This window comes from Mercenaria mercenaria, chromosome 5 (genome assembly GCF_021730395.1).
Source record: "Mercenaria mercenaria strain notata chromosome 5, MADL_Memer_1, whole genome shotgun sequence".
In the NCBI taxonomy this organism is placed as follows: Eukaryota; Metazoa; Mollusca; class Bivalvia; order Venerida; family Veneridae; genus Mercenaria; species Mercenaria mercenaria.
In genome coordinates, this window is record NC_069365.1 from 57,123,043 (window position 1) to 57,146,000 (window position 22,958).

General features: G+C 33.8%; 1 protein-coding gene across 2 annotated transcripts in view; it reads left to right on the forward strand.

The window, feature by feature from the left end:
* Positions 1–22,602, forward strand: part of LOC123557315 (AF4/FMR2 family member 4-like) — a 132,608-nt gene extending 110,006 nt beyond the window's left edge. For both annotated transcript variants that reach the window (XM_045348726.2, XM_045348727.2), the window contains exons 16-20: positions 4,731–4,805; positions 9,737–9,833; positions 10,486–10,626; positions 11,302–11,494; positions 12,087–22,602. In XM_045348726.2, the coding sequence (XP_045204661.2) occupies positions 4,731–4,805; positions 9,737–9,833; positions 10,486–10,626; positions 11,302–11,494; positions 12,087–12,193 (613 nt within the window). In that variant the 3' untranslated portion in view covers positions 12,194–22,602. The remainder of the gene's footprint in view (positions 1–4,730; positions 4,806–9,736; positions 9,834–10,485; positions 10,627–11,301; positions 11,495–12,086) is intronic.
* The last annotated feature ends 356 nt before the right edge of the window (positions 22,603–22,958 follow it).

Below are 22,958 nucleotides of genomic sequence, written 5' to 3' on the forward strand. Positions count from 1 at the left end.
AGGAATGGTCTTAAAAGTTACTACTGTTTTTTGCACTTATAAAATAAACATCTTGTACAATTAATTGTAACGTGATGATAATTATTTCTGTACTTTGAACTTGGGGGTCTTATCAAGCTTAGAGAAAATTGGTATAATTTGATTCCTGAATATGTAAATAACGGAAAAATTTCCTGGAATAAATTGTTGCCAAAGCACATAATAGGCATTCTACTGGGATTTTCTGAGATGTTACTACAGGAATATAATGAGTATTGTGTCTGGAGCGACAGCCGCGTAAACGTAACTTGGCCTTTTTTGTCTCAAATCCTGTCATAAGTTATCTATATCGCATCATATTTTAATTTATCAACTTCGCAAATATCGAGACAGAGTATTGGGAAGATTATTAAACATGAAAAAAAAGCTTCTTTTATTAAGATAATCCTCTGCCAAAGATTAAAGCTGAAAAAAACGAGAAATGAGGTGCTGATTGTGTATATATTGATATGTCATTAGAAAACACTCCTTAGGAAGGATATTATTATCTTGTATGTAGATTGATTTAGTATTTCGTCTAGCCGTCTGTATTTCTGCCAGGAAATGTCATTTTTTAATGGTCCTAGAGATTCTATAGAATAAATGAAGGAAATATTCTCGGAAAATGTCATATTTATAGCAGTATTTAAGTGGCCATATTTCTAGCGAGAACTGAGGGTATTGAGTGAATGAATGAGTGATGAAAACTTAGTACATTTAAAGTACATGTTACTTAATGAAAATACTGTTAGATCTAATACGATTTAGATTTAACCACTTGATAGATTGCGTAACTAACTTAGCTTCATCATTAAAGTGTCCTAAATATTCAAACAGTTGTCTAGAAGCAAGTTTGCTTTATTGATTAATTTCGATATGAAAGTTTAAAGTCAGCATTATTGTTTGAGAAAATTGGCTGTAGTTTCAGATAAAAAAAATGAAGTATTGTTTTCGAATGAAATGAAGGGTGGGATGTTTTTGTTAGGTGTTTTTTTGCTGTTAAAAGGATATTAGATGTCAGCTTGGTAAATGCTTCCCAGTTTCAATTGCACTTGGTTGAATGACACCTTTTAGCAGTAATAACATGGTGTATTATGAAACAAGTCTTGGTTAATATCAGATATTGAAGAGTGATTCACCCAGCAGGTGCTTGTTGTTACATTCTAGGTGCATAAATGTTTCTCATTGTACAGAAACAGGCTCAATTTGCACAGGGATTTCACATGAATAATTTGCAAAAATTGCCTGCTTTGAGACCTAGAGACATCTAAAAGCTCATCTCCAAGTACATAGAAAACGTGTAGATTAGTAAGTCATTTGAAGGGGAATCGGGTATAATGACAATAGTAAGTAACCTTGTTTTGAAGGGTTGTGGGGACAACAAACTGGATTAGAGGAGTGGTAGGGAGTAGAAAAAGGGATGGGCATTCGGTGAGATACTTCGAGATGAAATACTTAAACAGGCATTCACACTTTATATTGATATCCACTGTCTCCCATTTGTGCTGTGATACCAGCCACTTTATTTATTGACAAACATTTTCTAACTGTGGCAGAGGACAAACATTGCCTGGTGGTTTACGTAGCTAACTTTGTGTCACTTGCCTCTCATCTCTATGGGTTCGAGTCCTGCTCAGGTCATCATGTGAGGAAGCCAGCTGGCTTGAGAAAGTTGATGATTTTTACCCATGTGCCCTCATTTTCCTGAAATAATGTCTTGAGGGTCTTCTCCTACCAGTAAAAGCTTAGAAGTTGTTGCTTGACTTAAATCGTGTATTTATGAACATACATACTGTGAAAATACTTGATTTCATCAGTTTTGGACTGAACTAATGCTTTTTCATGGGAATAGAATAAATGATTTTCTATGTTTATTATTGGAATTTAATTTTGTGGATTGACACAACAGTGATTCTGTGTATCATAAAAATAAGTCCCTGATGATTATTGATGATTTCACAGTATTGTGTGCTAAAAAACAGAACACTTCAAGGAAAAGTAATCACGCAACATGTCAGTTTTGCAATAGATATTTATCAGTAAACCTAGAACGTTTTTCTTAATTAAATGCCCTTTTTACTTGTCAGTTTTTTTAAAAAGAATATGAAGTCTGTTCGATAATTTTTACACTTATTTTTGCAGCATACCTGAGCACAAAGTGCTCACAAAAGTGCTCACGGTTAGCTATTGTGTTCGGTCACCATAAGTCATCTGTCGGTCCCTCTTTTTCTTCAGATGACAGCTCTGAAACTACTGGTCAGAATTCCGCCAAACTTGGTCAGTAGCATGCAGGCATAGCCCTCTATCAAGTTTGTTTTAAAGTTTCAGGTCCCCCCAACCAGAGATAAAAATAGAAAAAAAACTTTTTTAATGACTTCTTCTCATGAACCACTTGATGGATCTTCATCAAATTTATGGTCTGTAGCATCATTAAAAAGGTCCTCTCCCAAATTTGTTCAAATGGGGGTTCTTGGCCCCTTTTAGGGGCAACTAGAGCTAAAAGTAGAAATACCTTTAAATGATTTCTTCTCAAGAACTGCTAGAAAGATGCATCTCCAAACTTTGTGTGTAGCATCATTGCAAGGTCTTCTCTCAAACTTGTTCAAATGGGGGCACTTAGAGCTTCTTCTCATGAACCATTGGATGCATATTGTGGTCAGCTTCCAAAGTTGCTTACTTCAGTCTGTTTAAGCTCTGAAATTCAGGTGAGCTATCTAGGACCATTACATTCTCAAAATTTGTCATTTATATAGTTTTTCAAAGTAGTCAAGTAAATTATTATATCTCACTCATGAAAGTCAATGTAGTTGTTCTATCAAGTGCACTTCATATCAAGCTGTGCAGGTAATACAGTTCATCTGTGTAGTGTGTTAAATGAGCTAAAAAAAGGGAGAAGTGCTCTGAACTTTGAGATTGAAAGGCTGTTAAGGAAAAATGCTGCATTATTAATACAAATCTTAAGGTTTTTAAATGTCATGCGAAAAGCTGACACTTTGGAAACCTTTATAAAGCAGAGTTTTTGTGATTTATCTGTCTCAAAAAAGATCACAGGCAGACAGACTGTGGTTAAGTGGAAGAGAAAACGTAGAGTATAGGTGTTCTACTTTCAGTAAGTTCAAATTCGGTTTGTTTTATATAGCTTAATGCCTATTTTATAGTTAATTTGTTTTGGACCCAAGTTCAAGTCAGTGTAACATAGTGGTTAGGGCTTGCTTGACCAGGTGTGTAGGAAGAACACAGGACTGCCCGGCATTCATGATCTCATTCTCTAGACAAAGCAAAATATTCTTTCTTGTGATTGGATAGAATACAGTTGGCCTTAAGCGATTCGTCCTTGATCTTTGAAGTTAAAAAGTTGTCAATTACTTGTGGAGAAGATGTTAGTAAAGGTATGCAATCTGGGAACATTTGCAAAATGAGTGGCTGTTACATAACTGAAAAACTGTTAAAAAATAATGTTAAACACATACCAGACATTAAAAAATATGTTTTATATTCTGCCACCCATATTCCTCATGCGTAATAGTTAATGAACACACCTGCAGAATGTACACTGCATTTTCCTCCGAAAGCATTGCCATTTTTCAGGAAAGCTTTCATTGGTACAAATATGGTAACGGTGTTTGTAGCATTGATTGGCAACAATTATGATACTAACAATATGTTACATGATGTGAGGATTGGCTGGGTTACAAAGCAGGAGTTCTTCATTACAAAATGATTAAAATTGCCCGGTCTTGCCATTTTAATGACAAACTAGGGAATGGAGACGTATTTTCTGTTCTCTGATCTGTTCAGTTGATAGCTTAAAACTTTGATTTTTTCATCAGAAGCTCATTTGCTGATCAATAATAATTTTCATATCAGGTCAAAGTGAAATGGTGACATTTTTGTTGTGTTGCGGAGACTCAGTGGTGATTTGTTTTCAGCGTAATTTTTTTCAGTCATGTCTAGTCTGTATTCAGACTGTATGAGATAACTCCTGAAGCCATTCAAAACGTATATTATTATGTCCCTTTTCTTTGCACAATATAGAGCTTAGACAGAGTATTGCTGAGATAATAAAGAAATGAAAAATAGAAATAAAGTAAAAATACTTAAAAGAATCGAAAACACATTATCTGGTGTGTTGCCATCCAGCTGGCTTTCGGAAGGTCAGTGGTTCAACCCAGGTGACAGTTGTCATACTTAGAAAGGGTTGAACAAGATTATGTGAAGTACCACCACTTATAATATCTAAAAAGTTTTAAAAAAATGATGTTCTGTAGTGTGCAAACAAAGAGGTAATCTTGTAATTGTATTGCTCAGTAGCTGTGGATACATACCTCACTAATTGTGGTGATTACATCTATAATATATTCTACTTGTTTTGCCAGTACACTCTGTGTAACAATGACAGGAACATGAAATTAACCTGGTCATAGTCTGTACAGTAATAGATTTACTTATAGTATTTGCTGAAAACATAGCAGATGTAAGAACAGTACCTGACTATACATCTGTGACCGACATTTGTGTTTGTGTATGTTACACCAGTTCGTGATGTAACATGAGACCAAGGCATCTCTAATAATATTTATGTTTTGTATATTTTTATGCATCAGTTACATCTATTCTGGATGTAACATAACTCATATTTTCAGACCTTAGTTACACCATTTCTGGATATATCATGGCATCTCTGATGATAATTATGTTTTGTATATTTTCAGACATCAGTTACACCAATTCCGGATGTATCATGACTCGGAGGCATCAGATAAAGCCCACAAACTCACAGTATTATGGTATGTTGTTTTGTGTTGTATATGACTTCATAAGTCTTCTGAAGGGCCTCCATGGCCGAGTGGTTAAGGTCGCTGACTTCAAAGCACTTGCCACTCACCGATGTGGGTTCGATCCTTGCTTGAGGTGTAGAATTCTTCATGTGAGGAAGTCATCCAGCTGGCTTCTGGAAGATCTACCTAGGTGCCAGCCCATGATGAAATAATGAGCGGAGAGGCACCTGAGGTCTTCCTCCACCATCAAAAGCTGGAACGTCGCCATATGACCTGTAGTTGCGTGGGTGTGACGAAAAACATACTTAAAATCTAAAGTCTCTTTGCTAGTTATCTCATTACCAGAATTCCTAATTTTAGTCCTTTAATATGACCATTTTTCAAATGGATGCTTAGAATTACATAAGAATGATTGTAAGCTGTGGAATATGATCTTACGCTCTTTAGAATTAAAAGCTCCCATATCAAATTTCTGTGTTTTTTTTTATATACATAAAAGCTTTTTAATAACTTCAGAAATATAATTAACCCTTAGCCTGCTGCAGGCGAATTTAACAGCCTTTGCAAACAGCTTGGAACCAGATCAGACGCCGATTAAATCGGCGTCTGATCAGGTTCCAAGCTGTTTGCTACTCTGACAATATTTCTTCCAATTTTGGAGCAAATTGAATGAACTTTACAATTTTAGCAGACGACATTTCCAGCAGACGACAATTTATCTAGCATGCTAAGGGTTAAAGGCTTTAAAAACTTATAACTTATTAGGTTTTGGCTAAATTCACTTAAGGTTGAAACGTCCTCTAACAATGTCTGAGAAAACGACCATTAATGCTTATCTATCTGGACACAATTGATTCTGCCTTTGCAACCATGGTAAATCATGATCAGGCTGCACATCCGTCTGATCATGATCTGCACTGTTCGCTATTCAGTATCTTTTTGGTAAGCACCCCTTTTAACAATTAATGGTATTGTCCAAATTGAAAGATGGACAAGTTCATTATAGAAATATAGATGGGTAAGGATTAATGTTACTGTCTTACATTGTGTAACCTGACTGAGATAAAGAGTCATTGACATTTCTGTATATGTCTGAAGCCATAAAAGAATATAGTGTTCGTGACTTCTGATATACGCTGTATCCTTACAACCTTTTGCCATGTACTTTACAGATTATAATGTTTACGAGCTCTTAAAAGGTGTGATGTACGCAGGTTAACTGACCATTCGTACATAACTGACTTAAAAATGGCATTTAACAAAAGTACAAAATGTTGTTGAGTAAAGGGCAAAAGAAATATAAGTACATACAAATAAAGAAGCTTTCATCCTTCATTTAACATACATTGTAAGTTCAAGGTTATCTGAAATCGTATTGAATAATATTTTGTGAGCGTATAATGGGCTGTAAGCTGATAATAACTGATGGGAATGAGTGCTAATATTCTTCTGTTATAATGAAATATGCTGTTACTGCGATTTTGTAAGGCTTGACATTATCAGGAACGTTTATTATTTTATAAATTACATATGCAACAAGATTTGTATTTCCTATTACAGCTAGTGGCAGCATATTAATGGCACTTAAAATGGGTAATATTACCCTCTGGTTTCCGGGCGACTTTTAGAATAACAGACCTAAGCGTTTGCATGTTTGCGCATAATAGGCATTTATCACGCAATCCGTGTTAACCATAAATCTTTATTGATTGTCTAAATGGAGAGTATTAGCTTCAGTCACATTACAGGGAATTAGCATGATAAACATAGCTTTAAGAAAATTGAATTGTTTTTTGTTAACTTCTTCTGTACATTTGTTAAATTAAAAAGACGCTGCATCTATTTTTTTATTTAAGGAGAATTCCAGAACTTTTAAAAACCCTTTCCCTGCTAAATTTCTATAATGAACTTGCCCATCTTTTAATTTGGACAGTACCATTTACTGTTAAAAGGGGTGCTTACCAAAAAGATACTGACTGAATGGCGAACAATGCAGACCATGATCTTGGTCTGGCCTGGTCGCAAAGGCAGAATCGCTTGCCGCCAGCAGGTTGAATGTTAAATGTTAAAAAGACGCTACATTTATTTTACTTTTAGGAGAATTCCAGAGCTTTTGACATTGCACTTGGAGAATCATGTTATGTTTTGCTCGTAAAATGTTGAAAATTTGCTCTTTTTCATGAAAATCTGGTTTAATGATTTTAAGAACAAAGGAAAGCTTTCCTCCTAGTCTAGTATTGCTGTCTGCATCTGTGTCCATAGTTTGGTTAACGCTTACCCTACTAAATTTCTATAATGAACTTGTCCATCTTTGAATATGGACTGTACTATTAAGTGTTAAAAAGGGTGCTTTCAAAAAAGATACTGACTGAATGGCGAAAAATGCAGATCTTGATCAGACTGCACGGATGTGGTCGCAAAGGCAGAATCAGTCGTGTCCAGCATGGTAAGGGTTAAAGTTTTAATGAGTTTTCTCTTTGTCCTTGATTTACAATTAGCTTAAAATATTTGTTCATCATCACTGTCATCATATGACACAAGGTGCATTACTCTGACAGAAATGTTTCTTGAATTATGTCCCTTTAATTCTTAGAACATACAGGTTTTCACTTTGTTACTGCAGTAATGCATTTCTTACCTTAACATTTGCATAATCATCACATTTTCAAACCTCTGCTTATATACTCAATATAGTTGATTTTGCTGGAAAGGAATTTTTTAGAATGTATGGAATTCTCATTGAGCCTTGTGAAGTAATGAGAGTCGTAGAAGTCCTTGCTAATTGACGTGCTTTTCTGATCAACCATAAATTGTTAAAAAACATAACCTCATTACTCCTCGCTTTCCATCATTAGATGAAATTAAACAGACCTCAATTTCTTTATTGATTTTGCATTACTTTTCCATTATCAGACCAAGGGAGGTAACTAAGTTCTTTATTGATCTGTCGGTAACTTAGTTTTGGCTGTTTCCTATATCAGACCAAGGGAGGTTACATTGTTCTTTTTCCATTGGAGGTAACTTTGTTCTGTTTCTATCATACCAAGGGAGGTAAAATGTGCAATTTATTTTGTACTCAGAGGTTGATGCACTAGAGGTTGATATACTAAGAAAGTAATCTTTCTATCTTTGTAGCTAGGTATTTCCTATTCAGAGTTGTTGCAACATGGGTACTTCAAAATTTGCATTGTCATCTTTTGTTACAGAAAATCACGGCAGGATGTTAATTGTTGGAAGTGAAGGTTACCATAATAAAAAGAGTGTAACCAGTCAGAATTTCGGATTTAAATCAGTGACAAAAAGCAAAACTGTATAATCAAATTTAACGTTTAATCAGTAACATGAAAATCATTAAAGGTGGTTAATTAGATTTTGATAAATTAACACCTTAAGCATTTACATTTATTTGTGTTCACTGAGTGCTTAAATACATGTTAGATTTTCCCTGTATGTATTTTTGAGGTTTATTTTCCAGTCTTGGTTTCCCAACCAAAATAAGAGGTATTTAACCCTTAACCTGCTGCAGGCGAATTTAACAGCCTTTGCAAACAGCTTGGAACCAGATCAGACGCTGATTAAATCGGCGTCTGATCAGATTCCAAGCTGTTTGCTACTCTGACAATATTTCTTCCAATTTTGGAGCAAATTGAATGAACTTTACAATTTTAGCAGACGACATTTCCAGCAGACGACAATTTATCTAGCATGCTAAAGGTTAAGGATATATATGAATTTGATTATCCCAAAGAATGTTACAATAACTAGATTTGAACTTTGGATCGGGGTGATCGGGTTTTACATTCAGAATCGGGAGAAACCCGATCGGATCGGGAGAGTTGGGATGTCTGATTGTATTATATATTTCAGTTAGGTTTTCATTGGCAGTTACATATTTAGCCAAAATTCATTAGAAATGCAAGTTTGTAAAATTGTAAATCCAAGTACCAATCTTGGTTGTATATAAACAAGGGTTGTTGGGAATTCAATGATTTGGAAGCTAAACCAAATTTTAAAACTTTTAAAACTTGCCTTTTGGTAGAGATTGTTGAAATATCCCAGTATCTGTCAGATGGGAATGTAACAATAGAAATTGTGCTGAAATTGGAAGAAATACTGCGCTTTTTAAATATTTTCATAGGAAATGGGGATAATTACAAAACTTTTAAGATTTGTAAATAGCTTTCTGACACTGTTATGAATGGGTCTTGTTGTTGCCTAAATAAATCTCAAATAGAATGTACAAGAAGTGAAATTATATGAAAAGATGGTGAGTAATTTTGTGATTGACGAACTTTAACCACTACAACATTTAAGACCTTAAAGCTTTTTAACTTAAATAGAATTGGTTGATTAAAGATTGAAAAGTTGGTACTTTCATTCAGATATTGTCTGCTAGATTTACTAAATGAATTTAAGCATGTCAGTTGGAAAAGTAATTCATCCTCCGCCAATACAACAGATGGTGGTGTTATTGCTGAGCCATTGTCATTAGATATGCAAACACAAGCTAATTTTTTTCCCAGCATGGTGATATTATATTTTGCATTTATTTAACATTGTTTAAGCAATATGGCTAAAATTACAGGCAGGCTGCATAGGACCCACAAGTTTTGAGAAAAAGTCCTGCATTGCCTTGTCATTTTAGATACTTCATAAATTGTACATGCTGGTTTTAATAATGCATGGACTGGAATGATGGTAACAGGGCTGACCCCTTAGCCTGCTAAATTTCTGAAATGGACTGGTCCATCATTCAATTTGGGCCATACCACTTATTATTTAAAGGGGTGTTCACTGAAAATTTATTGACTGAATAGTGAATAGTGCAGACCATGATCAGCCTGCACAGACATGCAGGTTGATCTTGGTCTGTACTGGTCACAAAGGCAGAATCACTTGCTGCCAGCAGGCTAAAGGTTAAAGACTCTCTGTATTTTCAGTTTGCGTATACAGTCACTGGTCTATCTGAAGCTGTACATGCTGAAGAAAAACGAAACAGTGAAGTTAAAACGTATTTTAGAGGATCACAATAATAAGGTATGTATAGACAGATTTACATATATTACATGGAATTGAGTTATTAGTTTTTATGCCCCCGAAGGGAGGCATATTAGTTTTCAACTGTTCGTCCGTTCGTTCATCACAACGTTAACTTTTTGCATGAAGGCACTTTGCTCGCGAACCACTGCACCCAGGACCTTCAAACTTCACATGCTGATAGTACTTATTGAGTACATCACCCCTACTGACTTTGAGGTCACCAGGTCAAAGGTCAAGGCACTGCTGGGGCATTTGTCACCATTAGTGACAGCTCTTGAGAAATATCTGATTTACATTTTTAATGGAGACAGTTTGATTTTCATCTTTGGTGCAGTGTTAAATCATTCTGGTAAAGAAGTTGGTATGAAGTTAGTTAAGTATGTGAAAAATTTTCATTCCTTTTCTTTTGTAGTATGAGGATTTAATAACAAATGCTTGTTCTGTGAATGATTTGAGACAGTTATTTTTTGATGAAACTTGATCAGCTGGTTTTTTTTCTGGAGCTAAAATCTCCTTAGGAATGTTACACATTATCTTTTGACCACATTTTAGACTTAAGAAATAATGAAGGCACTTTGTATGTTTTTCTGAAGGTTTAAATGTTTAATGTAACTATTCATGTAAGTTTTATTCATTTATTGTTTTACAGAGTGTAAAATCTAGTTCTCAACCGAAAGCACCGTCCGCCCCGTCTCCACACCAGCCAAGCTGGAATCGGTCAACCGGAACTCCGTCACCTATGTCACCCACACCGTCTCCTGCCAACAGCGTCTGCTCAGTAGGATCTGTTGTGAGTCTTTAGTCTATCAGATACTTTTTTATCAGCACATTGTCATCGTGTTGTTGATGATGACTCCGGCATCTGAGTCGGCATCAGTTAGATATTCTGTTACAGTCCACTTTTCTTGAAAAATGTATGAGCTATAGCTTTGAAAATTTATATACTTTAGTTAGTTATTATTATAACTTATCAGGTAAGTAAGACGGCCAAGAATCAAAACTCTCTCTTATATTTTGTAAGATTTATTGAACTTATTACCTTAATTTTTTTATCAGATCTTAACTGCTTGATAAGTTTTTGCTTTCAAACTTAAACTGGTGAAAAATCGTAACTTTAAGCCAGTGCATTTATCTCTGAAGATAAAGTGGAAGGCCATCAGTTGTATCCTCTGATGAGTTATCACTTCTATGTAATGTTTGGCAATATTCATGACTAGATTTTTGTGAGGAAATTGTCAGTTACTTGTGGAGAAAAAGCATTGAATCCAGGACCACTGGCGACGTTAACTCACTGCCACTTCACGACTGAAATACTGCTGAAAAATGGCATTAAACTGGTATTAGAGTAAACATAAAAAAAAATGATTTTGGTTAAATTGATATTTTAAGTACAGAAGTAAAAAAAATTTAGCTATATTTTTATTTGACCTTTTAAATTCATTCTGTTCTGTTTACTTGTTAACAGGGTAGCGATGTAACTCCTTCCAAGATATCCAATGGTAGTAGTGGTCAGGGTCAGATAGCGCCACCTGGCTCCGTGATCGTTCCCCAGCGGATACATTCCATCACACAGAAGTATTTCTCAAACACGTGCTACCTGATACAGGCGCACGAACTGTGGGATCAGGCCGCCAGTAATATTACAAGTGATAACAGAGGTAATGTTTGTTTGAAAAGAAAAAAAAGGTTGTTTTTTTGCCATGTACAAGTCATGTTTCACTGCAAATTGTACACTTCCACAAATAAAGAATTGGACAATATTTTTTCAGGACCATTCAAGTTTATGCCTTGCATTTGTTTGATGCTTGAACTAAATTTGGAAATTTATGAACAAGCCCTTACACAATAATATATTGTAAATAAATGATGGGACTTATGTTCAGAAGATTCTGTTCCAAGGTTGCCTCCACTATAAGGCGTAGTCTGCATGCTTTGCTTAATAGGCAGAGCCCAGAACTATGGATAGCAGGGTTGTGAGTTCAATACCAGGGTGAGGCGTATGTTCTCGGTGACGGTTTGATAAATGACATTTGAGTCTGAAAGCAGTTACTTGCGGAAGAACATTTTTGTACTGGTACAGAATTCCGGAACACTGGTAAGGTTAACTTCCCATCGTTACATAACTGTAGAACTGTTGAAAAATGGCGTTAAACCCCAAACAAACGAACAAAAAAAACAAAAAACAAAGCCAAATTCTATATGATATTAAAGATATGTATGTAATGAATGTTGACCTCATGTATATTACAGAATTCTTTGCTCAACTTGATCTGGATTGTGGACCATTGACGTTACATAGCAGTCTACTGCATCTAGTACGCTACGTGAAACAAGCCATTAGTCAGTTGAACTTGTAGTGTTCACCAAATATCTACAGTCCGGTCACCAGTGTCCAGTCCAGTCATTAAGCATTCTACAGCTCAGTTTAGTTATACAACACAAAGTACAATGTAACAGGCATTTTACCTCTTAAACATGGAGACTAGTCAACAGGAAGTCATCAACCAGTCTTATATAGAGTGAAATATTGACCCAGTCTGCTGTTCAGTTATCTACCCATTTACCATTTGGTCGTCAATCAGTCTGTAGCGGTTTTTTGACCCAGTAAACTCTTCAGTCATGAACCAGCCTACTGTTTGGTTCAACACCCAGTCTTCTGTGAAATAAAGACCCAGTCTACTATTTTGATCAACAACCAGTTCATTTGTGTTGTCATCAAGTCTGCAGTGTTGAAGTCTTTAAGCAGTCTAGTCAAGTGACAGACTATAGATTGGTTATTTTGTAGTAAGAATTGTTAAACAGTAGAACTTACTTTAGTCTGCTTTGAGTCAAAAACAAATATAGAGTCTGGTCCAAGGCTTGGCTGTTAGGTAAAGTCTGTTATGAGTTTGGTTGTGAATACTAAATCTTTCAAGTTACCTTCAATGTAAAAAAAAAACAGATTGCAGTTTCTTTGTTTTTTAAGCAACATTCGAATCTAAGTATGAGTCAGTCTATTTTATCTGTCTAGTGTGTCTGGTAGGAACAAATCAGTTGTGGGATTATGTGACCTTTTTGCACTGTGACAGACAGTTCTACTAAATATTGCATAGACTTAAGTTAGGTAATCATTCATTTGAAAATTGTACACCAGTCTGGTTGTATGAGAGTATACCAGTCTACTGCTATCAAATTTACTATAGATGTTAATATTTCCAGTGCCGCATTTTATAGATGTCTACTGCCAAAATGATAAAATGATTCTGATGTTGATACAGAAAATTGTGTTTGAACCCTTTGACAAAAATACTGTACTTTAAGAAATTATGAGAAAGAGAAGTTTATAGTTTACAGTTATAAGCATATACTGTGATTAGAGTTTCAGATATTTTTAGACGGCCTTTGTTTGTTTCTATGTTACAGTGTGGCTGTTCACACAAAATTACCAAAAATGAACCTTTGGCCATTTTCAAATGTATTTTATATGAAAAAAAAACTGTAATGTGGAAAAGGTACATGAACATGTTGTCTTTTTTTTTTTTTTTTCAAAATTTTAAATCAAAAGTTAGTTAAGACAGTGTTATCTATTGTTCTTGTTATTAAGTGTTTTTTTCAGGAGCTTAAGAAACTGGTATTTTTATAATATTCAGGGTTATTGTTCAGGACTCAGTTATTATTACAATAATTTTGATGATTCATTTGAATTGCGTTAAATTGCTGTAAAATCTTACGTATTAATTCTATTCTGGAAAAGTTGATTTTCTTCCGTTTAGATCCATGGAAAGGTTTTTATTACTGTGTATTTTTAGACTATAAACTGATTGTTGCCAGAATAGCTAATAATTACACAGCTGTTTAGCTGTGTGATGTCAGCGTTGCATTAGTTTTCTGATTGCTCTTGTTGTACGTCAGAAGTAAAAGTTTTTCAGTTGCAATTAAATCTTCATAGGAATTATTCTTTTTAGAGTGGGAAATGACCTTGGAAAATATCAGAGAGATTATTACAACTTTAAAAGTCATTACGTATTACTGTTCCTTGTTGGTAGGTCAGGGTTTTTTTCCCCCAGGATGAGACCTAATAATGAATATAAGTAATGCATATACTCTACATTTTATGCAACTAGCCATGTCTTCCCTGCTACAGATAAGGCCAGAAGAACATTTAAATGAAAAGCAAGTCTTGCTTCGGTGATGTTTATATAAAATTTCTCAATTTTTTTTTAAAATTTGGAGCATAAATTTTTGTCACATGCATCTACAAAACACATATCAAAATCATAATAATTACTTCTCACATATTCATTCTGATTATATTTCGTGTTATCCTTGCTAAAAGTGGAGGGATACAGTGTTGGCATTGTCTACCAGCCTGTCCATCCACCTTGCCACAGCCTCTCTGGGCAAGTGGTTAAGGTTGCTGACTTTGAATCACGTGTCCCCTCATTGATACGTGTTTGAAACCTGGCTTGGGGTGTTGGAAGCCATCCAGCTGGCTTACAGAATGTCGGTGGTTCTACCTAGTGGGGGGCCTGCCTGTGCCTAGAAATGTTTGCCATATGACCTATATTGTACTGGTGTGTCTCTGAATTTAACTAAAGCAAAACAAAGCAATTTTTGACCTTTTGCAGTCAGGTTTGTCACATTGAACTGATACTTGGTGGGAACGCTTGTACATACAACTGCTTCCCTGTAAATGTTGTTGAAATCAAGTCTTTTGTTATCAGTATTATTGCCAAATAATTTGGTTGATAAATTCATTTTGGCAGATATCTGTGGCATAGTATCTTTAATGTATATTATTTGTTAAATTTTTTCATTAATTCTTCTAAATCCCGTTAACACCAGAGTTGTTTCCCTTGAATTAATTACAGGCTTCAAGTGCCAAATATAGTGGCCTTACCATGCTGTACACGCTTGATTCTGTCTTTGCGACTGCACTGTTCACCATTCAGTCGGTATCTTTTTGGTAAGCACCCCTTTTAAAAGTTAATGGTACTGTCCAAATTGAAAGATGGACAAGTTCATTATAGAAATATAGCAGGGTAAGGGTTATATACTAGCAAATACATCACAGCAGATGTCCTCTTCATTGCCCTATTTATATATAGGACAGTTACAGCCCCTGACATGGCTTTTAAAACAAAGACACCTTTTTTATCTACAACTCTGCATATATTTTATTTTATTTTATTGTATTATTTCTGTGACCAAATCAGCATAAGTGATTTGATACGTTTAAGTGGGGACGACGTATAATGTTGCATTGAATTTGCTTTCATGGAAAAAGAAATTCGAGACTGTTCTGTATGTAGAAAATAATATGAGAATGATTTATAATTGTATTAATTATACTTAAGCCTATTTTAAGCAGCGTTGTGCTTTTGCCTAGCAACAAGGGTATTATAACGAAGGAAAAATATTGTAATTTTTGACATTTTTAGAGAATTCGAAAGTAGATTGACAACTGACATGCAAGATTTTTCTATCTGCTATAAGAAAAACGGCCTTGGACGATAAAATTTGAGCTGTCAGTTATAAGATTGGAGACTCTGAGTTTTATAGAAAGCCTGATGTGATAAATACAGATATAAGTGCCATTTTGTTATGCTAGAGTATGAAATAATTAATAGTTGAGATAATGTACAAGTTGTGCTTTTTTTTTAAAGACATTTTTAAGCATACAGGGTACTGTTGGGATATAGATATATGACAAGAGATGATATAAAATTTAAGAACTCAGTTATAAATTGTTATATGTATCACTCGGTTATATATAAGACTGCACTGTTGTGCTCCCAACCCGCAAAGTGAATGAGGATTTGGGTTTGCCTTTTCATGACTCGGAATTGTGCTTTATATACGTACTTTAAAAATGACAGGCCTTGCACATCTGCATTGTTAAAAAGTGCTATGTTTGTTTATGATTTCAACCCGTTTTAATGTCAATTTAGCTGTTGATTTTTTTTTTTAAAAATTAACGAGACATTTTTTGGTCGATTTTTCTATAAGGGAGGTAATTTGGGCTGGATAATATTGTTTGTTTTTCCCCAGTGCTGCCCCTTGTTTCTAATTTTGTTGAAAATGTGCTGAAAACTAAAGTCATTTCTGTTAAAAAAATACTTTATTTTTTTTACAGTAAAATTGATAGTGCTAAATGTTCAATAAAAAGTTGAAAAATGGAAAGAAATGGCCAGAATTGATACACCAAGTCAATAGGAAGGGTTCTTCCATAAAATAAGTCATTCTGAGATCTTTTTTTAAACCATTGAGTTTTTATTTATACTAAGTACTTGCCCATTTTTGTACAGTTACGTTGTTCATACAGTGGGCCCTCTCTAATCGGGGCTTGTTGGGAGGTAAGAAAAAAGGTCTAATTGACTGGGATTTGCACGAGAAAGTCAGTTTTTAGGACCGACAACCATATTTGATTAAGAAAGGTTTAGCAATTACACGAGTATTAATAGGAAGCCCCACTGCAATTTTGTTTTCGTGACCCTCTAGACATGCACCGACTGTGGCCATGACAGATGTATTCAGTTTTACTTGTCTTTTTATACTGTTTACAAAAAAAAAACAACCTTAAAAGGTAGTGTCATACAATATAGCGAGATACCTTGCTGAGAATTCAAATGCTTACTGTAATATCAGATTTTTTTGTGAGACCAAAAGTTTAAAATTTGGTTTGGTTTGTTTAGGAAGAAAGTTTTATGTTCTGTGACCATCTAGTGAAACATGTGTGTTTATTTGTAACAAAATAGGCACTTTTGTTAGTATTTATTTTCATGAAAACGAACAAATTTGCAAAAATAGAGAGAAAAAAATCCTCACAAAAACCTCTTATTTTACAGTATGGTACTTCAAGTTTATGACTGTTTGTTAAAAGTTGTTTAGATATTGTGCCAGAAAAGATCTTTTTTTTTTACTATGAAATAGTTACTGATTTCCCGCTGAAAATGGTGAAATTGACATGTTATGTAATATATATATTTTTTTGGTAAATCAAGTGTGTATTTTCCAGTTTATATTAAAAAAATCTTGATGTTTACCACTGTTTAACAGTGACTTTTTATGTTATCAAGACTATTCTGTACATAAAGTTTGTGTTGTTATGAAATGGTAATTTATTATTATATAAATATATAAATTTGGTGTCAACAAAAAACTTTTATGGTTAAAAATTGTTTAATTTTGTTGTGTTTTCTTTTTACATGCCTTTTTTTTCATCTGTTTGTGTGTACTTTACTTTTCATTGCTGTTAATTCACAATTTTCATTGCCATTAATTCACAGTGGCCATTAATTCACAATGGAGTTCTTCAGTAAGTGAGTTAATTTGAGTTGTTGTTTCTAGTGTGCATTTAACCCAAATCTGTTAGATTTGTTTCCACGGCAACTGTATTTTGCTAAATGAAGTGTGTGCCAGCTAGAGTGCAATAATTTTTGTTGGGTATATAATTATTAGCCTACAGTTTTGGTTCAGTAGTATTCTGCAATGAAGTATTTATCATATTGTTGCAAAACTGTTGGATCATAATAAATTGAGACCCGGCTAAAATTGTTTCACAGTGAACTGATGTTTGGTTCGTGCAAATTGACAAATCAGGTTGTGTCTTCTAGGAAAGGTCAATTATATCAGGGTACAATTCTAGTAGTATTTTGAAGGTAAAAATGAATAAATACTAAACCCTATTCTTGTTTTTTTTTTTTACAAAAAATTTCTTTCATTTCTTCCTTTTTTCTGACATTTTTTTTTTTCAGATGGTAGAATAGTTTGTCCTTAAGAATCTTAATTACATTTGAGGTGATGCAAGAATTATGAATTTGACATTAGAATGTAGACATTTTAAGAAGTACAGACGTTTAAGATGAAGACGTATGGGTAAAAATAGATAGCTATGGTCCCTTTAATAGATAATGTAGAATTTCTTGAGAAATTAGTATATATACTTTTTCCATGTCAGCTTCTGCTAAGAATTGATTGGTCATAATCACTAGTAGAATGTTTGGAAACAATAGCTTTCTGCTAAAATTTAGTTTAACCCTTGGCCTGCTGCAGGCGAATTTAACAGCCTTTGCAAACAGCTTGGAACCAGATCAGACGCCGATTAAATCGGCGTCTGATCAGGTTCCAAGCTGTTTGCTACTCTGACAATATTTCTTCCAATTTTTGAGCAAATTGAATGAACTTTACAATTTTAGCAGACGACATTTCCAGCAGACGACAATTTATCTAGCATGCTAATGGTTAATATGTGTATTGAAATATTTATAATGTCTTCCAAAACATCTGCATATTATCTTTATACACTTCCAAGTGATTTAACACCTTCATGTGTACTCAAATGTGTACATATACATTTTCTTGCACATTATGTTTTCCATATAAGTAAATGTATGAAAGGTTTAGAAAGTGGATTTAATGTGCCTTTGCCTGGCAGTTTAGTTGTATCTATGTATTATTCTGCTTTTGCATACATTATTTTGAATAATGCAGGAATGGGTTTGAATTTATTCTATTGTTCAAGTCCTTTAATTCTTTTAATTTTAAAATTTGAAGAGATAAAATTTCTATGCAAATGAAAACAGAACTTTGACCTTTGCCCTGTTAGAAAAGCATTTCTGTAATAAATTTGGAAAAGTGAACAAAATGAGTAATGTTAAAGGGAGGTAATTTAAACACCAAATTCACTTAATTTTCTTACTGGTATGGTCAAAATTAAAATTTATATTAAAATGTTTTGTAAAATCTATTTCAAAAAATAAATTACTGGCAAGTTAATGCAACTATTGTTTTTATTCTATGTTGCATAACTAATTAGTGCAGCAGTTTTTCTTCAAAGGCATTGATGGCCTTTAATGAGGTAGGTCTCAAGCACCAATATTTTTGTCTCCAATGTATTTGATATTTGATATTTAATCTGAAGTTGTCAAGTATTTTTATTTATTAGAATGTGCTGGGTACATTTTGTTGAAGTGATAAAGGAGTAATGTAACAAACTGGTTATTTATTTGAATTTATTTATTTTATATATTTATTTGCAATTCATTCAACGATCCCTTATTTTCTTCAAGTTAGTATTTTGTCAGTATCTTAGCAACAAATTTACTGATTAAAAACTAAAAATGTGATTCGAAAACTGAATTTTTCTGTTTCTGTAAGTCCAGGAAGTGTAGTCAGTATTTTTTCCTTGTCACTTGCCGATGGCAGTCTTTATTTCTCTCCACAAATTGATTAATGTTTAGAATTCAGTTGATTTTGAAAGGAACAAAATTATACTTTAATCAAGGAACCCTCAAGAAATGCAATTTAAAGCAGTTTTGCCTTAGTATTTGTGGTTGCTAGTTTTTAGCAGGCTGTGCTTTGAATATGTCTTAAATTATGCTGTTCCAAGAATAATGTCTCTTTTATGCTAATTATATGTGAAATTTATGGCTTTGTGAATACTATTTATTTGTGTACTGCAATATTTTCTGACGACTATTGGTATATTTTGCTCATATTAAATGTACATTGACTGTGTTAGATGCTCATCAGTTGTTTAAAGGGTAATCACATGGCAAATATGACATTCATTTTACTTTCAATTTCAAGGTATGACATTGTGTATTTCGACATTTAAGTACCTTAGTGTGACATGTATTGACTGTATTTTGAAATAACTGAAACATTAAGAATAATGTACCATGTTTTGTGATTACTTGGTGTCAGTTGTGACATTGACTATAATTGCTACTAATGTTTTTGAAGAGTGACATTCTCTTAGTGTATAGTTGACTGTTGAGTGAAAATACATGTCTGCTTTTTACAAGTGTGACATTAACAGACGTTAGTAATGATGTTTAGTACCATAGACATATCCCCAATAAACGTTTGAAAGTAACTTCATTCTATAAGTGACATTTACGGTCTCTGTGTGCAGTTTGATTCTAAGTGTGACATGGACGTTTATGAAAGAATGCCATTAAATTCTTTTCACTCAGTGTTGTCATTAGCTTGGATAAAATTGAATTTCAGAACAAGGTGCTTTTTAAATGCCAGTTATAGTTTACAAAATATCCTCAAATACAAAATTGTCTAAATGCCTTGGAGTCTGTGCAAATGCAGCCTTAAGAATGTTTTTTCTTTTAATGTGAGAATTTTTTTCCTGATGCTCTTGATACTGCAGGTATCATGTATCCTCAACTCTGTGGGTTTAGTATCCCACTTAACATATGAAGAAGCCATCCAGCTGGTTTGTTGAAGGTTGTTGATTCCACACAGGGACCTGCTAGTGACTGAAATAATATCTACAGGGGAACCTGTAGTCTTCCTCTGCCCTTGAAAAGCTGGAAAGTCAATATTATGTCCTGTACATGTGTCAGTGTGATGTTAAACCCTACTAAACTGAATTGATATAGAAGGATAGTACATTTATACTTTAGTATGTAAGAATTGTGAGGACATTTAACATAGTGATTTTATAAAAGTAAGATGCTTATTAAACTAAATGGATTTGTTACACTGGCATTGACTCAATGAACTGAACTCTACTGAAGCATGTGATTGTGAAAGTGAAAGGGCTAGCTGTGTTAAGGGCAGGACAAAGTGGTTCAAAATAATGGGTGTTTCTCATAGGTTACTGTCAGTTTCCCCAAAAGCTTTTATCAGAAAGATAATGTCTTCCTTTACCAGTCAAAACTGGTTCATTCTTAAATTAGTAGTACAAAATGGTCTCGTCAGTTGTTGCATATAAGGAACATGCTTCTCTCAAATCCAAATACCCAAGCATCCTGGTTGTAAATACAGTAATGTAGAACTTAATTCAAGTCTCGAGGTACTTATGGTAGAAAGCCTTTGCCCAAAGCACATTCTGTGCCAAGTTTTTGATAAGTGACACAAGAGTTGGTTGCTATTATTTATTTGGAAGAACATTTTATATGTGAAATATTTATTATCGGTCTTCCAGTGTCTTGACACAAGGTTCACAAAGAAGGTTTCTGTCTGTATGTTGGTTCTGTGATAATTTGATTTGAGTATTACTGTATTAAATACAACATCAAGTCATGTTTCATAAGTAGTCAGCTATCTTATGCTGGTCAGTGAGGGATGGCTCAAAAGAAGTTTTTAAAGCCATACAAACTTTTGTACTAGTTAAATCAAAATTTGATTCTAACTTCTTCCTTTCTCATTATTTAAAAAAAAACGCATGAATTTCTTGGTCTTGTTTGCATAATATTTTCACAAGTAACTGTCTGCAGCATGTTATTCCAGTTAGTTTTCTTTGCAGTTTATTCCAGACAACTACTGGCAGTCATTTAAGCATAAATTTCTGGTTTAAGACATAATAAGAAATATGGTGTGTGTTTGAGCATAATGGGAAAGAGCCTTGTTGGCTCAAGTGGAAACCAGTCAGTTTAATATAAATCAGATCCTGTGCAGCTCACTGAAATGGAAACCAGTCAGTTTAATATAAATCTGATCCTGTGCAGCTCACTGAAATGGAAACCAGTCAGTTTAAGTAGAAACTTGTATGTCTAACTGTTACTAAAACCAGTCTGTTTACTGTAATGGAAACCAGTCTTGTTAACTGAGGTAACCAGTCACTTAAATGCAGTCAAACTATTTTTGATGAAAAACCTAATAGTAATCAGCCTGTTAAAATGAAAATAGAAAGCTATCTTCCTAGCTGAAATTCAGACTAGAATGGCTATTTAGCATTGAAAGCAAATGAAAGTAAGTCAGTATCGGTCAAATTCTGACAAGTCGGGGGTTACGTGAGTAGAAAATAATCTGTTTGACATAAATGTAAATCGGTCATGTTTCTGATATGGTAGCCATTGATAGCACTGGATGTTTTAATTGATCAAGAGGGTTTCTTTTAATATGTGATCTGAATGATTTTTTCTAGGTTCTAAATGTACATCTTAATTTGGGGTTTTAGTTAAATGATTACACATAAATTTATTTTTTTCAGTCGAGTATGGGTATTTTTATTTTCATTTAATTATTTGAAAGTAAAACCTTGTGTGTGGGTAGAAAAGAGTAGTATCAAAACCATTAAAAATAAAATATTAGCACAGTCATGTACGCAAAAATATATTTTTTTCTAGTTCATTTTGCTTCTTGTTTTTGTTTTGTGATATTTTTATCATGCTTTTGTGTTTTCTTTGATGAGTATATAAAAGTAGCATTAGCTGTTATATAATCATGGCTTTATAGCTTCATTCAGCATTTCAAAATCAAATATTCAAATGTGGAATAATTGTACATCATTAAATTTTGTAAAGAAATTGTGTTCAAAGTATGAGAAATTGTTAAATGAAGAGATGGAACTATATCAAGTTATTGTTAAACTACTGTGTCTTACTTCTTATTGTAGATACGTAAGTTTTTCAATTAAATTGCAAGATTCCGTTTTGTCTGTTTCTCTCCCCCCCCCCCCCCCCCATCTCAAATTTGTAATATAAAATTATGTTTTTTCTCTCATTTATAAAATATATGTTCAGTTGTTAAATGATTCTCGCAAAGTTTTGTGTGTATTTACAATATTATATAATTTATTTGTTCACACAAGTAGATCTATTGCTTTATATGTGATTTTTGTCATCATGTAATATATTGGGCCATCCAGTACATTGGTGTGTAAGTCAGTGTCGTTGCTATGGCTACTGTTGTTAGGAGATACAGTGGAATTTTGGAGATCTACACCTACTATTGGGTTACTGTGTCTTGTATATATTTCAGCCAAAATTATATCGAAAATTCAAATAAAATTTGACAAAAAATAAAAAGTAGTCACAAAAATGTGTTTTTGATGTTTGTTCTTTTTCTTATCCGAGTCTAGTCCATCACACCCTTTGAATATTTGAAGGGGTAGCTCCAGGGGACAGGTTCATTTCTGTCTTAATAAAGGAATGGGCAGCGTTCTAATGCTATCCTGTCGATTGTGTCTTGTATTATTTAAGGAAATGAAAATATTGTCAAAATTTGGTTTAAAATGAAAAAAAATATGCACATTTAAACATTACTGAACAAAAATGACAACATTTTTGGAATTACTTCCTTTAATTTTACACTTAAAACGCAGTTACGCATTGACGTCACGTCTTGATATGCAATATTATGCGCCATAAAATTTATCTTTCTGTTTACATTCAAGACACA